Raw genomic sequence first — 24,325 nt, 5'->3', positions numbered from 1 at the left:
TTAAAATCCATGGAGAAGAAATAAAAACTTTAAGGTTCGCTGATGACATTGTAATTCTGTCAGAGACAGCAAAGGACTTGGAAGAGCAGTTGAACGGAATGGATAGTGTCTTGAAAGGAGGATATAAGATGAACATCAACAAAAGCAAAACAAGGATAATGGAATGTAGTCGAATTGAGTCGGGTGATGCTGAGGGAATTAGATTAGGAAATGAGACACTTAAAGTAGTAAAGGAGTTTTGCTATTTGGGGAGCAAAATAACTGATGATGGTCAAAGTAGAGAGGATATAAAATGTAGACTGGCAATGACAAGGAAAACATTTCTGAAGAAGAGAAATTTGTTAACATCAAGTATAGATTTAAGTGTCAGGAAGTTGTTTCTGAAAGTATTTGTATGGAGTGTAGCCATGTATGGAACTGAAACATGGATGATAAATAGTTTAGACAAGAAGAGAATAGAAGCTTTCGAAATGTGGTGCTACAGAATAATGCTGAAGATTAGATGAGTAGATCACATAACTAATGAGGAAGTATTGAACAGGATTGGGGAGAAGAGAAGTTTGTGGCACAACTTGACTAGAAGAAGGGATCGGTTGGTAGGACATGTTCTGAGGCATCAAGGGATCACCAGTTTAGTACTGGAGGGCAGCGTGATGGTAAAAATCGTACAGGGAGACCAAGAGATGAATACACTAAGCAGATTCAGAAGGATGTAGGTTGCAGTAGGTACTGGGAGATGAAGATGCTTGCACAGGATAGAGTAGCATGGAGAGCTGCATCAAACCAGACTCAGGATTGAAGACCACAACAACAGATTGGAATTCAATCAGAGTTGAAAGAGCTGCAATCAATGGTACAAAGAGAGTCTTTTAACTTTTTACAAAAACAATTACAGAAAAATATTTTTGATGTGAAAATATCTATTTGCTTGTTGGTTGAACTTCCTTGTGTGATGAAATACCATCAGGTTTGAACTACCATCAGGTTTGAACTACAAATAACTATGAGACTAATAATGCATACACAATGGCTGAGCACACAACAGTTTGTATGTATTTGTTGTGCAATATTTGTTTTGCTTGTGATGTCATAGTACCAGTCTAGGCATGTTTGTGTTATTGTCATGAATTACCTTTGTGTAAAGTTACATACAGATATAGCATTGAAACATATTTAGCAAGAATATAAATTTCGGTGTCATTGTCCAGTGCTGAGAAAACGCAAGAGCTAAGGCAGCAATGAATAGGAAATGAAAAAACCGTGCAAAGTTATTACGTAACTGGTCAATTGGGCATGTCACTGCACAGTATTGTATCATTCCCATCGAAGCTTGGGTCACGTATGCCTACGGTCTGCTTCAATATGAGAGAAGGAAAGTTGCTACTCACCATATAGCGGAGCTTGACAACACATCTGCAGTCTCAGAGAGTTGAAACTACACTGCAAGCAGCAGCACCAGTGCATGATGGAAGTGGCGACTGGGTGGGGGTAAGGAGGAGGCTGGGATGGGGAGGGGTAGTATGGTGGGAGTGGCGGACAGTGAAGTGTTGCAGTTTAGACAGAGGGTAGGAGAGAAGGTGCAGAGGGGGGAGGGGGTAAGTAGCGGAAAGGGGAGAAATAAAAATAAAAATAAAAGTAATTAAAAGATGGTGTGGTGGTGAAATGATGGCTGTGTAGTGCTGGAATGGGAACAGGAGGAGGCTGGATGGATGGATGAGGACAGTGAGTAACTAAGGTTGAGGCCAGGACGGTTACGGGAACATAGAATGTATTGCAGGGGAAGTTCCCCCCTGTACAATTCAGAAAAGCTGGTGTTGGTGGGAAGGATCCATATGGCACAGGCTGTGGAGCAGTCATTGAGATGAAGGGTATCATGTTTGGCAGCGTGTTCAGCTACAGGGTGGTCCACTTGTTTTTTGGTCACAGTTTGTCGGACAGACAGCTTGTTGATTGTCATGCCTACACAGAATGCAGCATAGTGGTTGCAGCTTAGCTTGTAGATCACATGACTGGTTTCACAGGTAGCCCTGCCTTTGATGTGATAGCTAATGTTAGTGACCGGACTGGAGTAGGTGCTGGTAGGAGGATGTATGGGACAGGTCTTGCATCTAGGTATATTACAGGGGTATGAGCCATGAGGTAAGGGATTGGGAGTAGGGGTTGTGTAAGGATGTACGAGTATATTGTGTAGGTTCGGTGGACGGTGGAATACCATGGTAGGAGGGGTGGAAAGGATAGTGGGTAGGACATTTCTCACTTTAGGGCACGACGAGAGGTAATCGAAACCCTGGCAGAGGATGTAATTCAGTTGCTCCAGTCCCAGATGGTACTGAGTTACGAGGGGAATGCTCCTCTGTGGCCGGAATGTGGGACTTTGGGAGGTGGTGGGAGACTGGAAAGATGAGGCACGGGAGATTTGTTTTTGTACAAGGATGGGAGGATAATTAAGGTCAGTGAAGGCTTCAGTGAGACCCTCAGTATATTTAGAGAGGAACTGCTCGTCACTGCAGATGTGACGACCACAGGTGGCTAGGCTGTACAGAGGGACTTCTTGGTATGAAACGGGTGGCAGTTGTTGAAGTGGAGGTATTGCTGGTGGTTAGTAGGTTTGATATGGATGGAGGTACTGATGTAGCCATCTCTGAGGCGGAGGTCAACATCTAGGAAGGTGGCTTGTTGTGTTGAGTAGGAACAGGTGAAGCAAATGGGGGAGAAGTTGTTGAGGTTCTGGAGGAATGTGAATAAGGTGTCCTCACCTTCAATCCAGATAGCAGAGATGTCATCAATGAATCTGAACCAGTTGAGGGGTTTAGGATTCTGAGTTTTTAGGAAGGATTCCTCTAGATGGCCCATGAATAGGTTAGCATAGGATGATGTCATGCGGGTGCCCATAGCCGTACCATGGATTTGTTTGTAGGTAATGCCTTCAAAGGAGAAGTAATTGTGGGTGAGGATATAGTTGGTCATGGAGACTAGGAATGAGGTTGTTGGTTTTGAATTCATAGGGCGTCTGGAAAGGTAGTGTTCGATAGCAGTAAGGCCATGGGCATTAGGAATGTTAGTGTACAGGGAGGTGGCATCAATAGTGACGAGCAGGGCACTGCGTGGTAAAGGGAAAGGAACTGTGGAGAGTTGGTCGAGGAAATGGTTGGTATTTTTTATATAGGAGAATAGGTTCTGGGTAATAGGTTGAAGGTGTTGGTCTACGAGAGCAGAGATTCTCTCAGTGGAGACACAGTAACCAGCCACAATGGGGTGTCCTGGGTGGTTGGGTTTATGGACTTTAGGAAGCATGTAGAATGTGGGAGTGCAGGGAATGGTAGGGGTAAGTAGAGAGATGGACTCTGGGGAGAGGTTCTGGGATAGGCCTAAGGATTTGAGTAGTGACTGGAGATCCTGCTGGATTGCTGGAATGGGATCACTGTGGCATGGTTTGTAGGTAGAAGTATCTGACAGCTGATGGAGTGCATATCGCGGCTCAGCATCTCTGCTATATGGTGAGTAGCAACTTTCCTTCTCTTGTATCGTTACATTCCATCCTGGATTTTCCATTGTATGGTCTGCTTCAGTTAGTTATCTATTTTATGAAAGATGTCACTGAAACATCCCTTGGTACACTTGTTTGACTTCAAGAGCCCAGGACCATTGCTACATGTGATAAATTTGTGATTTACACAGTTTGATAGTTAAATTATGTATTAATACAAAACAGTTGTTCTAATTTTATCCCAACGTATTATGAAAAGTTTATGGTGTGGCCACGAACCGCATGCACAAAAATTTTTTTTCCTTCAAATTGTTCTGTTTCTCAAAACATTTGTCTTCAAAATTTTATACACTTTCAAAACAATTCTGAAAACATTTTTGTCACTCTGGTGTAGGGTAATCAAACACAGTTTCAAATGGTTCAATAGCTTTTTGAGATGATGAAAATCAGGTTGCCCGTGAAATTTTTGTTTGATGTAAGTAAACAAAAACAAGTTGTTAGTCATTAAATAGGGTAGATACATACAATGTGACATTCATTCTGTGTTTCCTTCTGTTAATAATCAGTTGTTTGATGCGCTGAGTCACAACTGGCATTGTCACAATGAAGAATGACGCAACATTTTTTTTTTGTCATTTAACCTGATTTCACTGTAAATTGTCATGTACTAGTTAGCATTAACAATTACACGGTCCTCTAAGCAAATGGTCACAAAATGCCCAAAAGAATTGATTGCTGTTTTAGTTTCCAAGTTTTGTCATCTGCAACAATGTTGTATACAAATTTTGCATTTCCCAGGCTGAATTTTTTTAGGTGTTTCTGCGAACTACGAGACACAAGGCTGTTTGTGAGCTTCAGTCAAATTATGCAGGATCCGTTCAGAGCATACTCACAGAAAACAAACTATTTGGTCAGTTTTGCCATCGTTTTAATAAAAACAAATGACATGTGCTATTATATACCACTCTGCAAGAGTGATATGTAACACTACGTTTACCTTTCTGATGAATGATACTTGTTAACAATAAAACAAAATAATAAATTGTTATACAGGATAGCACCACTGTGTGAATTTACTATTTATTTTAGTGCATCGAATAAAAGCAAAACCCAAAAAATGCTGGGATCAACTTTGCAATATAAAGGAAGATAGTATTGTAACATATATTCTGAACTGTCAAGTTGACACTCACATCCTGAGTTACAATATTACTGTGAATGTTCTTGAAGTATCAACTGTTTGTAATGAATATATAAGACTTGAAGAATATATAGCACATATCCTTATGAGAGGCATCATATTATTTAGTTACAAAGTGAAGAAAATTGCAAGTCGATACGCTCAGCAGTAAACAGTATGTGAGCAGAATAATATTTAGCAGTCACTACTCAAGATAAAATCTAAGCTTCAAGGATGAGTAATGAGAACATTATAGACAAATTTTAAAACAATAGTACTTTCACACATCCACAGTGTCATCTAGTGGTTAGTTGTAAAATCTTGAAAGGCAGCCCTTTTACCTCTTGAAAGGCAGCCCTTTTACCAAGAGTGGAGGCCTTTAAGGCCTGAATCATCACTGCAAATTTCAGTGTAAAAGTCACCAGTGCCAGCAATAACATGTGCTATCTATAACCAGAGACACTGTGATTAGATTGACTTTCAGCAGAGAGCTTAAACTGCAAGCATACAGCATTAGCACCCTTCATCAGCAGATATGTTAAGGATAGCTCATAGTTTTGAATTCACTCTCTGAATGGGAGAGAAACTCATATGTGAAGAGCATGTATCCGCACTGCATGTAATATAACACTACACAGGTAAATAAGCATCATCATTACACACATCGAAGTTGAATAAGGAAAATTTTCCTCATACTCTGAAGCAACTCCTGACACAGGACTTGAGTGATAAGCAGCAACCAAACATGGCATTTACGCTTTGGTGGAATTTAGTATGCAAAGTTGTCTGTTTCTTCTCCTTTCAACAGTGGCAGTGTGGCCTCGGTAACCAAACACTGCGTTCCTGTGTGTCTGAGTTGCGTTTGCGTGAGTTTGTGTGTGTGTTTTTTGTTCGTTTCCGATGAAGGCCTCGTTGGCCAAAAGTCTGCTTTCTGACAGTCTTTTTGTTGTGCCTATCTGTGACTCAGCATCTCCATTATATAATGAGTAGCAACTATCCTTTTCATATACTGTAAAATAAGCTATATGAACTGGGAATACATGGCTGGTGAACAAGTGGTAGCAGTCATATTTAGCAAGTACAGTACAGATGACTGAAATTACACATACATCAAGTAGCTCTAACGACACTGAAAAACATACCTCTGACTCAAAATACAGGGTGTACACGAAGTCCATGAACACTTTCAATTATTTATTGCAGAAGAACTAAATATTGTACAGATGACATACATACTGCATTTTGAAGAGAAACTCTGAAAGCTTTTTTTTTACAAACATTCGATCTGCGAACCAAGAGTGACCCGGCAGACATCAATAGTAATCTAATTCTTGCCATACCCGTCCCAGCGTGGCATCGTCAACTGTGGCAGTCGCTTCCCATATTCTCTCCCGGAGCTCTGCTACATCACATGGTAGAGGCGGTACGTACACCAGATCTTAATGTGACCCCACAGAGAAATGTCACACAGAGTGTGATCTGGTGATCAGGGAGGCCATTTCATGAAACTCAAAAACAAAGAAAGCTCGCTCCACACCTGAACTCACCATGTTTGTGACTAGCACTGACTATCGGCAAATTACCAAACTACGCTGTGGCGGTATACACAAAACGCTGTGGCGGTATACACAAAACAAACTTTCAGTGTTTCTCTTCAAAATGACATATGTACGATACCTGTACAATGTTTGGTTCTTCCGTAATAAATAATTGAAAGTGTTCCTGGACTTTATGTACACCCTGTATATAAATCTAGGCATACCACAGGGTACTGTGCTAGGTTTGGAACTGTTCATAATTTACATTAACAATTTCCCACCAAATACCTACCATGGGCAAACAATATTGTTTGCAGATGACCCTAACATACTGATCACTGCCAAGTCACCAGAAATACTAAGAGAAAAAGCTGAAGAAACACTTAGCAATGTATACAAGTGGGCAACAAACAATAAAGTCACACATAATATAAAGAAAGTAAGCACTATGAACTTCAACATAAACAAAGAACACATTATGATAAACTGAAAACAAATAATGAATTCATACTATTTGTGGAAAGCAGAAAATTTCTTGAAATGCTTGTTCACTGTCAATTAAAGTGAGAAGAGCGCGTAAAAATACTTAGTAACAGAATCTCTACAGTATGCTATGCCCTCCAAATTCTTGCATCAGTGTGATACTTCATGTATCAGATCAGTATATTTTGCTTGCATTCATTCTGTTATTAATTACGACTCAATTTTTTGGGGCTTGAATAGGAAAAATATTCGTGCTTTACACCCAGGTGACAAAAGGCACAGGACAGTGATATGCTCACATATACAGATGGTGGTAGTATCATGTACACGAGGTATAAAAGGACAGTGCACTGATGGAGCTGCCACTTGCACTAAGGTAATTCATGTGAATAGGTGACGTAACTATGGCTGCACGATGGGAATTAACAGACTTTGAAAGCGGAGTGGTAGCTGAGAAGCTAGACGGATGGGACATTCCGTTTTGGAAATCGTTACAGAATTCAAAATTCCTAGGTCTACAGTGTCAAGAGCGTGCTGAGAATATCACATTTCAGGCATCACCTCTCAACCAGGACAATGCAGTGGCCGACGGACCTTCACTTAATCATCGACAGCAGAAGCATTTGCGTAGAGTTGTCTGTGCTAACAGACGAACAATATTGCCTGGAATAACCACAGAAATCAATGTGGAACATATAATGGGTGTATCCATTAGGACTGTGCAGTGAAATTTGGTGTTAATGGGCTACAGCAGCAGATGACCGATGCAAGTGCCTTTGCTAACAGCACGACATTGCCTTTCTTAATATTCCGTTCATTACATAGTTCTTTCTTCATGCTGGGATTATCTTTCTTATTTCCATCTTGAAAGAGCTCAAATTAGCATTACTGGGCCTGAGTAACATCAAAATCCTGGATATTTCTATGGCAGATGCACAGTGAACAGTTCTATACAGTTTAAAGAGTGCATATTCCTCTTCATTTTAAATGAATAGCAACACATCTACACAAATGTAAGGAGTGGTATCACCACACAAATTGCAAAATGTGAGGAATGGTGTATCACACAGCCTGCAAAATGGAAGGAATTATATCACCACACAAATTGCAGCATACTGCAATTCTAATGTAATATAACATATGCAAATTAAATGAACCTCACCGAAATATATCCTTGTCCATTTCTGCATCATGTAGAACATCAATATCAGTTTCATCCAGTGATGAATCTGAAGCAGCCCTTGGAATTGTGCTTGTACTCTCACTGCCTGGTGAAAACACAGATGGGAGTGTACATTCATCATCCAATACATCAGAAGTAGAAGGCAAACTCCTTCGAACCCTGCGGGGGTAAAAAAAAAAAAAAAAAATCAACAACAACACTCAGACTATGACTCTGAAAGCTGAAATCTATACATATTTTAGGTGAATGGTGAATGCTATGCAACTTGATACTCAAGTACATATTATAGGAAAGAATTAAAATTAGTAGTCATCATTTGTTAACAAGAGATATGTTACCAGTCAGCTTCAAAGGGAAACAGTTATAAGAAAGAGATGTGTCAGGTGGGTAGCGCATAAGCAACATATATGTTTTGTAAAGAAACTTTGCTAATGAAACAAGTATGGATACACACACACACACACACACACACACACACACACACACACACACACACACACGGCCACTATCCCTAGGTGCTGGAGCCCACTGCGACTGCATCTGATGTGTGCAGTTATCTTCTGGGATAGGTGGTGGGGGTTAGGAGGAGGCACAGAGAAGGAAGGTAGAGGGATTACAGAGTTGGGTATAGAATGCCCCGAATCGCCTGATACCGAATTACCCATCCCCGGCTGCAACACCTCCCTCTGCATGACTTCTACCTGTTCACACTGGGTCAGTCCATAGCCCTCATCAACTTTATATTGCAAAGCCATGTAAGTCAGTCCCAAACCTCCTTGAAATTCCTCCTCTCCATGCATAACCTCATGTAGGAACAGAGTGAGTTGGGTTTTGCAGGATCTCCATTTGCAGAAACCATGTTGATTTTTGGGGAGATTTTTGTTTTCCAAAAATGCCATAATATGTCAGCATAAAACATGTTCCATATTTCTGCAACAGACTGATGTCACCACTATAAGCCTATAATTATGTGCACCTTTCTCAAAAATGTGAACAACCTACCATTTTTACCAGTCACTAGGTACCCTTTGTTGCTCCAGCGACCTACAATAAAACTGCTGCTGTTAGGGGGGCAAGTTCTTTCTCGTAATCTTTGTGGTTTTCAATGGAACTGTGATGAAAATCAGCTGATAACACTGACACAGATCTGACGAAAAGTCATATCTTCTAAACTGAAACACTATGAGCTCAAACTTGCAGAGGAAAAGTTACATTTTGTTCTTGTTTGTTTCAGCCTAATTGAACACCTATTTTCTTTCATCTGTTCTTTATTTCTTCAATTCTCTTTTTCCTACTTAATATTCAGAAATGGTGAAGTGCTGAAACTTGGCAGTAGTGGACACTTTTCTGGGTTTCTATTAACTGGATTAGTAGCTTAATGTTATATAATCTATTTAATCTGTATTTCTCCAAGTGAGAAAATGTATGTCTGAATAACTTACCTTATTAAATAGACAACAGAGATGGCAATAGAGAAGATATAAAACAGCGCAAAGGCGGCAATTGCAACACATGCTGCTACAAGATACTTCTGGTAAGTAATGCTGGGTGAAAGTGAGAAAGAGAGTGTCTTGTTTCTAGGCTTTATAATTGGCTGGTCTGGTCCAGAGCAATCCACATCATCTCCTTTCACCACAAACACCACATAGAATCCCAAAGGAAATGCATCCCTCTGTAAAAAAAATAAAAATGATTTCTGAGTCATGTAAGAACACAATACGAAGAAGTTAATTGAAGAGAGCGCTTATAGTGGGACTAAACATGAAGCTTCATAATTTTTCAGAATTATGTTAGACTGAAATCTGAAGTATGAGTATTTCAAGTGCAAATAGGGTGACTAGGATGTTACAGACGGTATGATTTAAATGCAATAATACAATAATAATAGAGAATATATGGTCAGTTTATGATTATAAAGGGCCATAACAAACTTGTCTTTTGATCAATGAGTTCACTATCTAGCTGAAAGTTATTGTGGACTGCTTTCCAGTGAACTTGTAATGAGATAGCAACCCTAATTAGTTAGCTCTACCAGCTATTGGAGTAATAAAATAAATCAGTGAATTAGTAGCACAATAGTACATAACACTTATCTGTCTGATGACCTACTCCAAATTTTGAACCCCATTATGATGTCCATTTCTAACCTGTAAAATTCTCCATTGACACTTTATCATATTGTATATCAATGCAGCACAAGGTTATTTATGTTTCCATGTATAGAGCATACACAGATGTTTGTGCCTTATTGAGCAACAGAATTTACTTCTCAGCAACATCTGACTAACCATTGTAGTGGTAGAAAGTTTAAAATTGCAAAAAGAGCCACCAATTATATTTCTTATTTTCTAAGTTGGTTAAAGCAAAGTAAGAATACACATCTGATTACTTTATTCTATCTAGTCCCATTTATCACCAGGGCCCAGTGCAAATTCAACTTTTGCCTGTTCAATGACACACTGGCAGTTTTAAATGTATGGCTATGATGAAAAACAAAATACTTGGGGGGAGGGAAGATGAGAATGAAGTTGGGTTTGTGTCTTTCAATATGCACACGTGCCTATCTGTGTGATATTTCCGTAATTCATATGCAAATGGAACAAAGAAGGGAAAAAATTATCCTCCACCAGTGTTGCCACAAGTTTCCCCAAGTGAAAATCCCTGATGTTTCCCTGATTTTCAGACAAGTTTTAGCATTTTTCCCTGACAAATTTTGAGATCTTAAGGGTAAATAAAGACATAAGTTGACAAGAAAATGTAAGGACTTCTGTATTTCTAAATGTCTGAGCAAAACTGTTAAGTACTAACAGCAAAATCTCTTGCAATGAACTGTTTTTAGATGGTGAAAGCAAGCAAAATGGTGTATATGTTTCATTACGACCACTGATGTTATTTTATTTCAATAAAGCAAAACACATTTGATGACAAAAATACACATTTTGTTGCACTCGCAAGACAGATTTAAAATACTTTCACTGCTTTCAGAAATAACCACAGAAAAAAGTAAGCCTCTTGAAAGAAACGTATAAGGTGGGGAAGAGTTGTGTAAGCAGACATAATAGATGACCACAAATAAAATGTTCATTATCGTCAGTTATTACTCACTCTGTTATGTCTATTATTCTACAGGTATTGTGTGATTTTTCTTTCAAGAAAAACAGGAGTACATAGCGTACAAACTACCAGCAACTGCCACTATTTTCCTCTTCTTATCGTCCATACTTGCTAATATATAAACTACTTTCAAAGCGCCAAAATGTACTAGAATAAATAAAATGTATATAAAATGCTGCACTGCACACTGTACTTGCGGTGAGACAGTTGCAATTCCTGAAATCCACTGCCTGTGGCCTTTGACCTGTCGAGGAGCACCACAGTCCTGGGTCCACGAATAAACCGTGAAAATCTGCTGCATTACACCACACACAGGCAGGGCAGATCGGTGAGACTAGATCTTATAGGCAGGGCCTGAAATTAGTGGGAAACTATGGGTTTGAGATCGGCAAGCCCGATCCATTAGGTATACCCACAGCAATGGCCTGCGGTTTTGGCCCGTAATGGAAGTCCACTCGTGCAGCCAGCTATTCACGTGTCAGAGACACCATGTTGATGAAATGAGACCACGGTGATCACCCACGCAACAGATAACTTGCACAAATACTCTGAGAATCAATACTAATGAGGATAGGTAGCAACTCACTGTAAGGTGATTACTGAGCCACAGAAAAGACACTCACACTCTCACAACTAAATTTTTGGCCATAGCCTTTGTCAGAAAATGAGAGCGCACACACATTCACACAATCGCTCAGACCCAACTCGTGCACACACGAGACCGTTGTCTCCGGTCGCTCTGTCAACAATCTCTGAGAATCAGATCCAAACAAACCAATCCTCATGCCTCCCAGCCTCTCACCAGCCACGCTAGCAGCAAGTAGTGGTGGCAGCACTGACTGCAAGCTGAGTGGTGGGGTGGGAAGGGGAGAAGCAGTAAGACTGAGAGTAGGGATGCAGCACATGTACTCAGCTCCGGCAAGCCAGCGACGAAGCATGACATCTCCATAAACGAACTATTTCATGAAACTGAGACAAAAACAAGATTTTTCCAGTGTTTTTTTTTCCATATTTACCTGATTTTCAGAACTTGTGGCAACCCTGTCCACCAATGGAGAGTACACCAGGTGTCTCTCCTAAGAGTCATCAGGTGCATTTTCTCTGGTGCTTCAGCATCTATACGCAATTCCATGTCTACATTGGTAGCTAGAGTCAGCTCAAATAATTCCTGCTCATCACATCTTTCATGAAAATTCCAGTGACAAAAGAAAGCATTGGTTTGTTTCCCATTATAAACATAATTATTTTTTAAATCAGAATTTTAGGTGTCGATTTGATAGAGGGGTCCAAAATTAGTGTATTCTACATGAAGAATAAAAAGCAAGGCGGCAGTAACTCTGTAGTGCTGTTGCTGTTGGAGTACTGATTGTTCTTCGAGGTTTTTGTCCCTGTTAATGCATATCAATGAAACAAATATAGCACTAGACTAATCTGAGACCACTCTATCATATGGGCAAGTAAAATATCACTTAAAAATAATTTTGTTTGTAATGGGAAACAAAACTAGCTTTCCATTGCCACTAGATATCATATGAAAGATGTGGTAAGCACTGTTTGCTTGGCCTTACTCCAGCTAAACAATGGAGAAATGAAATTGCATATTTATGCTAAAACACCAGAGAAAATGTTTCTGATTACTCTTAGGAGAGACATGCTGCACATGAAAATACTGCCTAGAATCCAATTTTCTCTTATTTTAGCCTCTTTCATGCCAGTAGCCTCATATTTTTCACACAGTGAAGTGTTTTAGCTTACATTAACCCTGTGTTGAGAAAGCTTATTACTTGAGGCATATAAGTGATAGTATTATTGACAACAATCATTCCAAAATTCATCAATCCCTCCTCCACTCCCATTCCACCGGCCCTCATCTTCATGCTTTATTGCTCTTATATTAAATATAGATTTTGCAAGTAAAGTGACTTCAGATTTCTTTCATATAATTCCAGCTTTCATTCTTCTCTTTTATTTCTCGAAAAAGATAAACATTTTAACTGCACTAACCGGTAAGGTTATACCTCCACGAACATTCACTGTCTCCCAGAAGCCTTCAAAATGGACATTCTGCTCGAGATCGAACACCGGGCACTGTAAAAAATTAAAATAAAAACATAAAAAATTATTCTACACAGAACTGGTGAGATAAAATCATAGATGATCCATTCATGTAGCTTATAGTCTGTCTATTACAAGTCACAAATTCTTTAGAGAAGAAACAGGTTATTCACAAAGATATTGGCACTTTTAATATACATGGACTATAGAAGGAGGAGTTAAGTCTATCTCCAACTGGGGAGAAATTTTGTGCTGTATCATAACAAGAGTGTAATTTGTTTTTCATTTTAAATTAGGCATCTTGCACTTAGTTAAACAGAAATCTGCTTTATTTTCCATTTCCACTGTAGCTTAGCCATATACTCAATTTCTTTTTTTAAAACTGGTTGTAATTAGGGAGTCTGGGAGAGCAGCAATACATTTCTTTCTATTTATTTTTTCCTGCAATATGCTGGAGGATGTCGAAAATCTACTTCTACAGATAATACTAAACTGTAGAATTCACACGCAATGTTAAAGGTCACATGCAAGGTGCAGACACATGAGCAAGGCAAGCCTTGTGGTAGCAAAGTGATATGTTTTTACAATATTCAGGTACTAGAAAGGTCAAAAACAATTAAATATTTCAATATCTACATCTACAACTGTACTCTGCAAAACCACCATGAGGTGCATGGCAGAGGGTACATCCCATTGTACCAGTTATTAGGGTCTTCCCATTCCATTTAAGTATGGAATGCAACAAGAATGATTGTCTGAATGCCTTTGTGTGTACTCTAATTATTCTAATCTTACCCTCACGGTTCCTACGTGAGTGATATGTAGGGGATTGTAGTATATTCCTAGAGTCATCATTTAAAGCTGGTTCTTGAAACTTTGTTAGTAGACTTTCTCCGGATAGTTTACGTCTATCTTCAAGAGTCTTCTAGTTCTGTTTCTTCAGAATTTCTTTGACACCCTCTCACAGATCAAACAAACTTGTGACCATTCATACTGCCCTTCTCTGTATACGATCAATATTCTCTGTCAGTTCTATTTGGTGTAGTTCCCACACACCTAAGCAACATTCCAGAACAGATCGCATGAGGGATTTGTAAGCAATCTTCTTTGTAGACTGATTGCATTTCCCAGGAATCTACCAATAAACCAAAGTCTATCACCTGCTTTACACACAAATGAGTCTATGTGATAATTCCTTTTCACATCCCTACCCAGGTATTTGTCTAAGTTGGCCAATTCCAACTGTGACTCATTGATATTATAGTCACAGGAAACTATGTTTTTACATTTTGTAAAGTGCACAATTTTGTATTTTTAAACATTTTCTTTTTTTCAATTCAATTTATTGCTCGTAACATGTAATTTTACAAGCACTTGCATTTCCAACTAAGTATAAAGTTTTAACAATTCCAATTTTTTTTAGTTTACATTATTTCTTATTAAGTTGTAATTCAGGACAACAAGTTATAAGGGCATTTTTGGATAAGCCACAGCTTGACTCATTTTTTAAAAGTATCCCCTGTCAATATCTTAACTTCATGTGGTAACAAATTATTAAAAACAGCTCCTTTGAGATAGGGGATTTTCACTGTTAAATCTTTTGTTAACCATATGAAAATCTTTTTTATGCCTTGTTTCATAGTTGTGACTATCCATGTTTCTCTTTGTGATCTTGGTGTCTTCTTTCACTAGCATTATAGTTTCTAGTATATACATGGCATAAACTGTGAGAATATTGTGTATAATAAATAGGGGTTTGCAAAAAGTTCCTGGTTTTACTTTTGCTATGATCCTCAAGGCTAGCTTCTGCAGTATGAAAAATCCTTTCATATTCGTTTGGCATGTCCCACCCCACAATACTATTCCATAAGACAAGAAAGGATACACCAATTCATAATATACAGTTCTTAGGGTTTCAGAATTAAGATATGGTGATAATCGTCTTAATACATAGAGACTGGGTGTTATTTTTTTACAGACACAATCAGCTTGCTGCTTCCATTAAAGTTGATCATCTATGCATCAACCCAAGAATTTACAATCTGTACAAAGCAGGTGTTGACAGATGTGAAAATTACCAAACTATCAGTTTAATAAGTCACAGCTGCAAAATACTAATGCGAATTCTTTACAGACGAATGGAAAAACTGGTAGAAGTCGACCTCGGGGAAGATCAGTGTCGTCGTAACTGCCGTCCGCTTCACGTCTGCTGTGCAGCGAGCTACCTTAATTTAAGTATTAACTGTATTTTTCTTACTTGTCACTTCTTCTTTGTGTGTTTTTGCTTTTAGGAAGCTTTGTCGAGTGCTAGTAATAGTGTTCCATAGATTTCGTGTTTGTTTTGAATACGGTCAGAGAGAGTCCCTTTTAGTCAACCATAGTGCCAGTAGTGCTATTTTCATTGTTTTCTACAAGAAGTGGCTAGCAACCACAGTTTAGTCAACAATCAGCCGCCTTTAGTGAATTAGCAGTCTAGTTAAAAGTTGATTACCTCTCTACAGTAAATTGATTTATTAGGATGGATAGGATGTGTGACTGCTGTGTACGGACGCAAGAGGAGCTGGCCACTGTTCGCGAACAGCTGAGCGTGTTGATGGCCACGGTCAGCCGTCTTCAGGCCGCTGCCTCGGAGTGTAGCGGCAGTGGGGAGTCTGGTGCGTAGCATGGTACACCCCAGGTGTTACATGCTTCACCCACTGTCCCTGCTGTCGAGACATCTTCGCGGGTACCGGGCGCGGTTGGGCCACCCTCTCCCCAGGGGGAGTGGCGGGTTCAGCGGAGTTCGCGGCGCACGAGGCGGAGGGTAAATGTGGAGGCTGGCCATGTGGCATCGCCCGCTCTGCCTGTGACTGGACATGTGGCCGCTCCTTCAGCAAGGTCCGAGCAGGCACACGGGGGGAGGGGTTTATTAGTTATTGGGAGCTCAAATGTTAGGCGGGTGATGGAGCCCCTTGGGGAAATAGCGGAAAGGTCGGGGAAGGAGGCCAGTGTTCACTCTGTCTGCTTGCCGGGGGGGCGTCTCATCAGAGATGTGCAGGAGGCCCTGACGGCAGCAATAGAGAGCACTGGGTGCACCCGACTGCAAATTGTTGCTCATGTCGGCACCAATGACTCCTGCTGTTTGGGTTCAGAGTTCATCCTCAGTTTGTACAGGCGGTTGGCGGAATTGGTGAAGGCGGAAAGCCTAGCTCGCAGGGTGGAATCAGAGCTAACTATTTGTAGTATCGTTCCCAAAACCGATCCCGGTCCTCTGGTTTGGGGTCGAGTGAAGACTTAAACCAGAGGCTCAGATGATTCTGCGGAGATCTGGGGTGCAAATTTCTCGACCTCCGCTATCGGGTGGAGAATTGTAGGGTCCCCCTGAATAGGTCAGGCGTGCACTACACGCAGGAAGCGGCTACAAGGGTAGCGGAGTACGTGTGGAGTACACATGTGGTTTTTTTAGGTTAGAGAATTCCCTGCTTAGGCCCGACAAGACGCCTCCTGAGATGCGGCAAGGTAGGAGTAGGCAAAATGCAACAGGGAATAACAATATTAATGTGCTAATAGTAAACTGCAGGAGCGTCTATAGAAAGGTCCCAGAACTGCTCTCATTAATAAACGGTCACAATGCCCATATAGTACTAGGGACAGAAAGTTGGCTGAAACCAGACGTAAACAGTAATGAAATCCCAAACTCAGATTGGAATGTATACCGCAGAGACAGGCTGCACAGTGAAGGAGGAGGCGTGTTTATAGTGATAAGAAGTGTATTGGTATCAAAGGAAATTGACGGAGATCTGAAATGTGAAATAATTTGGGTGAAGGTCACTGTTAAAACAGGCTCAGACATGGTAATTGGATGTCTCTATAGGCCCCCTGGCTCAGCAGCTGTTGTGGCTGAACACCTGAAGGATAATTTGGAAAATATTTCGAGTAGATTTCCCCACCATGTTATAGTTCTGGGTGGAGATTTTAATTTGCTGGATATAGACTGGGAGACTCAAACGTTCATAACGAGTGGCAGGGACAGAGAATCCAGTGAAATTTTTTTAAGTGCTTTATCTGAAAACTACCTTGAGCAGTTAAACAGAGAACCGACTCGTGGTGATAACATATTAGACCTTCTGGTGACAAACAGACCCGAACTATTTGAAACAGTTAACGCAGAACAGGGAATCAGCGATCATAAAGTGGTTACTGCATCGATGATTTCAGCCGTAAATAGAAATATTAAAAAAGATAGGAAAATTTTTCTGTTTAGCAAAAGTGACAAAAAGCAGATTACAGAGTACCTGATGGCTCTACACAAAAGTTTTGTCTCAAGTACAGATAGTGTTGAGGATCAGTGGACAAAGTTCAAAACCATCGTACAATATGCGTAAGAGATGGAAAAGAGCCACCGTGGTACAACAACCGAGTTAGAAAACTGCTGCGGAAGCAAAGGGAACTTCACAGCAAACATAAACATAGCCAAAGCCTTGCAGACAAACAAAAATTACGCGAAGCGAAATGTAGTGTGAGGACGGCTATGCGAGAGGCGTTCAATGAATTCGAAAGTAAAGTTCTATGTACTGACTTGGCAGAAAATCCTAAGAAATTTTGGTCTTATGTCAAAGTGGTAGGTGGATCAAAACAAAATGTCCAGACACTCTGTGACCAAAATGGTACTGAAACAGAAGATGACAGACTAAAGGCCGAAATACTAAATGTCTTTTTCCGAAGCTGTTTCACAGAGGAAGACTACACTGTAGTTCCTTCTCTAGATTGTTGCACGGATGACATAATGGTAGATATCGAAATAGATGACAGAGGGATAGAGAAACAATTAAAATCACTCGAAAGAGGAAAGGCCGCTGGACCTGATGGGTTACCAGTTCAATTTTACACAGAGTACGCGAAGGAATTTGCCCCCCTTCTTGCAGCGGTGTACCGTAGGTCTCTAGAAGAGCGTAGCGTTCCAAAGGATTCGAAAAGGGCACAGGTCATCCCCGTTTTCAAGAAGGGACGTAGAACAGACGTGCAGAACTATACAACTATATCTCTAACGTCAATCAGCTGTAGAATTTTGGAACACATATTATGTTCGAGTATAATAACTTTTCTGGAGACTAGAAATCTACTCTGTAGGAATCGGCATGGGTTTAAAAAAAGACGGTCGTGTGAAACCCAGCTCACGCTATTCGTCCACAAGACTCAGAGGGCCATATGCATGGTTTCCCACGTAGATGCTGTGTTTCTTGACTTCCGCAAGACGTTCGATACAGTTCCCCACAGTAGTCTAATGAACAAAGTAAGAGCATATGGACTATCAGACCAATTGTGTGATTGGATTGAAGAGTTCCTAGATAACAGAATGCAGCATGTCATTCTCAATGGAGAGAAGTCTTTCGAAGTAAGAGTGATTTCAGGTGTGCCGCAGGGGAGTGTCGTAGGACCGTTGCTATTCACAATATACATAAATGACCTTGTGGATGACATCGGAAGTTCACTGCGGCTTTTTGCAGATGATGCTGTGGTGTATTGAGAGGTTGTAACAATGGAAAATTGTACTGAAATGCAGGAGGATCTGCAGCGAATTGACGCATGGTGCAGGGAATGGCAATTCAATCTCAATGTAGAAAAGTGTAATGTGCTGCGAATACATAGAAAGATAGATCCTTTATCATTTAGCTACAAAATAGCAGGTCAGCAACTGGAAGCAGTTAATTCCATAAATTTTCTGGGAGTAGGCATTAGGAGTGATTTAAAATGGAATGATCATATAAAGTTGATCGTCGGTAAAGCAGATGCCAGACTTTCATTGGAAGAATCCTAAGGAAATGCAATCTGAAAACAAAGGAAGTAGAGTACAGTACGCTTGTTCGCCCACTGCTTGAATACTGCTCAGCAGTGTGGGATCCGTACCAGATAGGGTTGATAGAAGAGATAGAGAGGATCCAACAGAGAGCAGCGTGCTTCGTTACAGGATCATTTAGTAATCGCGAAAGCGTTATGGAGATGATAGATAAACTCCAGTGGAAGACTCTGCAGGAGAGACTCTCAGTAGCTCGGTACGGGCTTTTGTTAAAGTTTTGAGAACATACCTTTACCGAAGAGTCAAGCAGTATATTGCTCCCTCCTACGTATATCTAGCGAAGAGACCATGAGGATAAAATCAGAGAGATTAGAGCCCACACAGAAGCATACAGACAATCCTTCTTTCCACGAACAATATGAGACTGGAATAGAAGGGAGAACCGATAGAGGTACTCAGGGTACCCTCCGCCACACACAGTCTGGTGGCTTGCGGAGTATCGATGTAGATGTAGATGTAGATTCCGTAGAAATGTTGGAACACGTGAGGCAATACTGACCCTACGACTTATCTTAGAAGAAAGATTAAGGAAAGGCAAACCTACATTTCTAGCATTTGTAGACTTAGAGAAAGCTTTTGACAATGTTGACTGGAATACTCTCTTTCAAATTCTGAAAGTGGCAGGGGTAAAATACAGGGAGCGAAAGGCTATTTACAATTTGTACAGAAAGCAGATGGCAGTTATAAGAGTCGAGGGACATGAAAGGGAAGCAGTGATTGGGAAGGAAGTGAGACAGGGTTGTAGCCTCTCCCCGATGCTATTCAATCTGTATATTGAGCAAGCAGTAAAGGAAACAAAAGAAAAGTTCGGAGCAGGTATTAAAATCCATGGAGAAGAAATAAAAGCTTTGAGGTTCACCGATGACATTGTAATTCTGTCAGAGACAGCAAAGGACTTGGAAGAGCCGTTGAACAGAGTGGACGGTGTCTTGAAAGGAGGATATAAGATGAACATCAACAAAAGCAAAACGAGGATAATGGAATGTAGTCGAATTAAATCGGGTGATGCTGAGGGAATTAGATTAGGAAATGAGACACTTAAAGTAGTAAAGGAGTTTTGCTATTTGGGGAGCAAAATAACTGATGATGGTCGAAGTAGAGAGGATATAAAATGTAGACAGGCAAAGGCAAGGAAAGCGTTTCTGAAGAAGAGAAATTTGTTAACATCACGTATTGATTTAAGTGTCAGGAAGTCATTTCTGAAAGTATTTGTACGAAGTGTAACCATGTATGGAAGTGAAATATGGATGATAAATAGTTTAGACAAAAAGAGAATAGAAGCTTTCGAAATGTGGTGCTACAGAAGAATGCTGAAGATTAGATGGGTAGATCACAAAACTAATGAGGAGGTATTGAAGAGAATTAGGGAGAAGAGGTGTTTGTGGCACAACTTGACTAGAAGAAGGGATCGGATGGTAGGACATGTTCTGAGGCATCAAGGGATCACCAATTTAGTACTGGAGGGCAGCTTGGAGGGTAAAAATTGTAGAGGGAGACCACGAGATGAATACACTAAGCAGATTCAGAAGGATGTAGGCTGCAGTAGGTACTGGGAGATGAAGAAGCTTGCACAGGATAGAGTAGCATGGAGAGCTGCATCAAACCAGTCTCAGGACTGAATACCACAACAACAACAGGGTTTTGGTACAATTTCATCAATCAAAATATTTTGTCTGTCTGGACCACTTAGTTTAAAATGAATAATATTAGTTCTTTCTATGTTTACTTCTCAGTTCTCTCTTTCAAAGTGAGCTCTTACCTTTTCAATAATGTCATGTATCTCTTCAACTAGGGTGGGTTCATTGTCTGCATAGCTGACACCATATGTATCATCTGCATACATAGTGATCAACTGCTTTTTGTCAAGAGGACTTAGGAAATCATTTACATAGTATATGAATAGGACTGGACCTAAAGTACAGCCCTGAGGAACTCCAAATTGTATATTCTTATACTTGACCTTCTCCTCTCTGGTATTTCTCCATTAGTGTACATTATCTCCGTGTACTGTTGTCTACCCTTTAAATATGTTTCTAGCAATTGCATGAGTTTTCCAGTGACATCACTCTTCACAATTTTTGATAAGAGCACGTCATGATGTACTCTATCAAAGGCTCTTGAGAGGTCCAGGAATTTAGTTTTTCAAGTACATTATGTACAAATTGTACTGCTGGTGATGTAGTAGTGTGGTCTCTTTTGAAACCATGCTAGAAATCACTTAATATGTCAGCATTGTTGTAATGTTCCAAGATTTTTTTAATATTATTTTCTCTATCAGTTTGCTGGAAGTTGAGATTAGGGCAATGGGTCTGTAGTGCTGTACATGCTTTATTTTCCCCTTTTTGTGTATTGGTTTTACTACAGACAGTTTCAACTTGTCAGGGAACACACCGTAATTGAGAACACAGTTTATTAGATGAACTAGTGGTTTCATTAGTCCATGTTTAGATTTCTTCAATAGATATGGAGAAGTTTCATCTAATACTGATCATCTTTTGTTTCTGAGGTTATCAATAAGCTGTAGAACGTCATATGTGCTTACTGCGGATAGTGTACTGCAGTTCTGTTTGTTACAGGACTAAAATGAGTGCTGTATATCTTGTTTCATAGAGACGTCATTTTCGACAGTATCTATGAAGTAACAATTAAAAATATTGCTGACTAGAAGAGGATCAGATATCTTCATTATTCACAGTTAATTGTACATCACTAATTTTAGTTTCTGTTTCATTGTTTCTGATTTTATTTACAACTGCCCAGCAAGTCTTTGAAATATTATCCGAATCTCGTACCTGTTGGTTGATTCTTTCTGATTTTACTCTCCTGACTTCTTTGTAGTACTTATACGAGGGTGAGTCAAATGAAAACCTTAAATATTTTTTAAAATATTATTTATTGTGCAGAAGTGGTATAAAGCTGTATCACTTTCCAACATTATCTCCCCCACGTTCTTCATCAGAACGGAACTTCTTTCCTCCCATTGCGTCTTTGAGTGGTCCAAACATGTGGAAACCACTTGGGGCAAGGTCTGGTGAGTATGGTGGATGAGGAAGACACTCAAAATGCAGGTCTGTGATTATTGCAACTGTTGTACAGGCAGTGTGGGGTCTTGCATTGTCATGTTGCAAAAGGACACCTGATGACAGTAATCCATGTAGCTTTGATTTGATTGCTGGCTGCAGATGATTTTTTAAGAGATCTGTGTATAACTGGTGACAGTGGTCCCTCTACACATGTAATGCTCCAAAATGACACCTTTTTCATCCCAAAAGAGAGTCAGCATAACCTTCCCTGCTGATGGTCCTGTTCAAAACTTCTTTGGTTTTGGTGATGAGGAATGGCACCATTCCTTGCTCGCTCTCTTCATTTCCGGTTGGTGCAAGTGAACCTAGGTTTCGTCCCCGGTAACGAATCTTGCAAGGAAACCATCACCTTCTCGTTCAAAGTGCCGAAGAAGTTCTTCACAAGCATCAACACGTCGTTCTCTCATTTCAGGAGTCAGCTGCTGTGGCACCCATCTTGCAGACACTTTGTGAAAGGAGCACATCATGCACACTGTAGTGTCCTGACCCATGAATAATCTTGTAAACATGCTGCAATGTCATTCAGTGTCACTCAGCGGTTTTCCTTCACTATGGCTTCAACTGCTGCAATGTTCTGTGGAGTCACAACTCATTGTGCCTGAACTGGACGAGGAGCATCTTTCACTGAAGTCACACCATTTGCGAACTTCCTATTCCATTCGTAGACTAGCTGCTGTGACAAACATGCATCACCATACTGAACCTTCATTCGACGATGAATTTCAATAGGTTTCACACCTTCACTACGCAAAAACCGAATAACAGAATGCTGTTCTACCCTTGTGCAAGTCGCAAGTGGGGCGGCCATCTTTATACTGACACTGCGACGGTAGGGTTTTGGAGCATATACTGTATTCAAACATTATGAATGACCTCGAAGGGAACGATCTATTGATATGTAATCAGCATGGTTTCAGAAAACATCGTTCTTGTGCAACGCAGCTAGCTCTTTATTTGCAGGAAGTAATGGCCGCTATCGACAGGGGATCTCAGGTTGATTCCATATTTCTGGATTTCCGGAAAGCTTTTGACACTGTTCCTCACAAGTGACTTCTAATCAAGCTGCGGGCCTATGGGGTATCGTCTCAGTTGTGCGACTGGATTCGTGATTTCCTGTCTGGAAGGTCGCAGTTCGTAGTAATAGACGGCAAATCATCGAGTAAAACTCAAGTGATATCAGGTGTTCCCCAGGGAAGCGTCCTGGGACCTCTGCTGTTCCTGATCTATATAAATGACCTGGGTGACAATCTGAGCAGTTCTCTTAGGTTGTTCGCAGATGATGCTGTAATTTACCGTCTAGTAAGGTCATCCGAAGACTAGTATCAGTTGCAAAGCGATTTAGAAAAGATTGCTGTATGGTGTGGCAGGTGGCAGTTGACACTAAATAACGAAAAGTGTGAGGTGATCCACATGAGTTCCAAAAGAAATCCTTTGGAATTCGATTACTTGATAAATAGTACAATTCTCAAGGCTGTCAATTCAATTAAGTACCTGGGTGTTAAAATCACGAACAACTTCAGTTGGAAAGACCACATAGATAATATTGTGGGGAAGGCAAGCCAAAGGTTGCATTTCATTGGCAGGACACTTAGAAGGCGCAACAAGTCCACTAAAGAGACAGCTTACACTACACTTGTTCATCCTCTGTTAGAATATTGTTGCGCGGTGTGGGATCCTTACCAGGTTGGATTGACGGAGGACATCGAAAGGGTTCAAAAAAGGGCAGCTCGTTTTGTATTATCACGTAATAGGGGAGAGAGTGTGGCAGATATGATACGTGAGTTGGGATGGAAGTCATTAAAGCAAAGATGTTTTTCGTCGCGGCGAGATCTATTTACAAAGTTTCAGTCACCAACTTTCTCTTCCGAATGCGAAAATATTTTGTTGAGCCCAACCTACATAGGTAGGAATGATCATCAAAATAAAATAAGAGAAATCAGAGCTCGAACAGAAAGGTTTAGGTGTTCGTTTTTCCCGTGCGCTGTTCGGGAGTGGAATGGTAGAGAGATAGTATGATTGTGGTTCGATGAACCCTCTGCCAAGCACTTAAATGTGAATTACAGAGTAGTCATGTAGATGTAGATGTAGATGTGTGCATCTGCACTATGCTGCCACCTACAGGCCATTCTGCACGCTGTTTGTAGCACGCTTACCAACTTACAGGATAACGGTGCGAAATTTCGATTTGTTATTACAAATTTAAGGTTTTCATTTGGCTCACCCTCATATTTATACGGCTTCTAGAGTTCTGTACGTAACCCTGAGTTGGTCAGTCTGTGTAAGCTATACATGTTTTCCATTTTTCTTTCAGATATTTTGTTGTAAAATCTAATGGCACACATCTTGATTTTGAAGACTGATTTTTC

At 40.4% G+C, this 24,325-nt stretch overlaps 1 protein-coding gene across 1 annotated transcript in view; it reads right to left on the bottom strand.

Annotated features, from left to right (window-relative positions):
- The window catches only part of LOC126100331 (SID1 transmembrane family member 1-like), a 147,293-nt gene that overhangs the window by 98,661 nt on the left and 24,307 nt on the right, over nucleotides 1–24,325 (bottom strand). Inside the window, exons 5-7 of the mRNA XM_049910944.1 lie at nucleotides 12,990–13,073; nucleotides 9,314–9,543; nucleotides 7,851–8,030 (exon numbers count right to left, since the gene is read on the bottom strand). Of these exons, the coding sequence (XP_049766901.1) occupies nucleotides 7,851–8,030; nucleotides 9,314–9,543; nucleotides 12,990–13,073 (494 nt within the window). The remainder of the gene's footprint in view (nucleotides 1–7,850; nucleotides 8,031–9,313; nucleotides 9,544–12,989; nucleotides 13,074–24,325) is intronic.

This window comes from Schistocerca cancellata, chromosome 9 (assembly GCF_023864275.1).
Source record: "Schistocerca cancellata isolate TAMUIC-IGC-003103 chromosome 9, iqSchCanc2.1, whole genome shotgun sequence".
NCBI lineage: Eukaryota > Metazoa > Arthropoda > Insecta > Orthoptera > Acrididae > Schistocerca > Schistocerca cancellata.
This window is presented reverse-complemented; position numbering and strand designations above follow the sequence as displayed.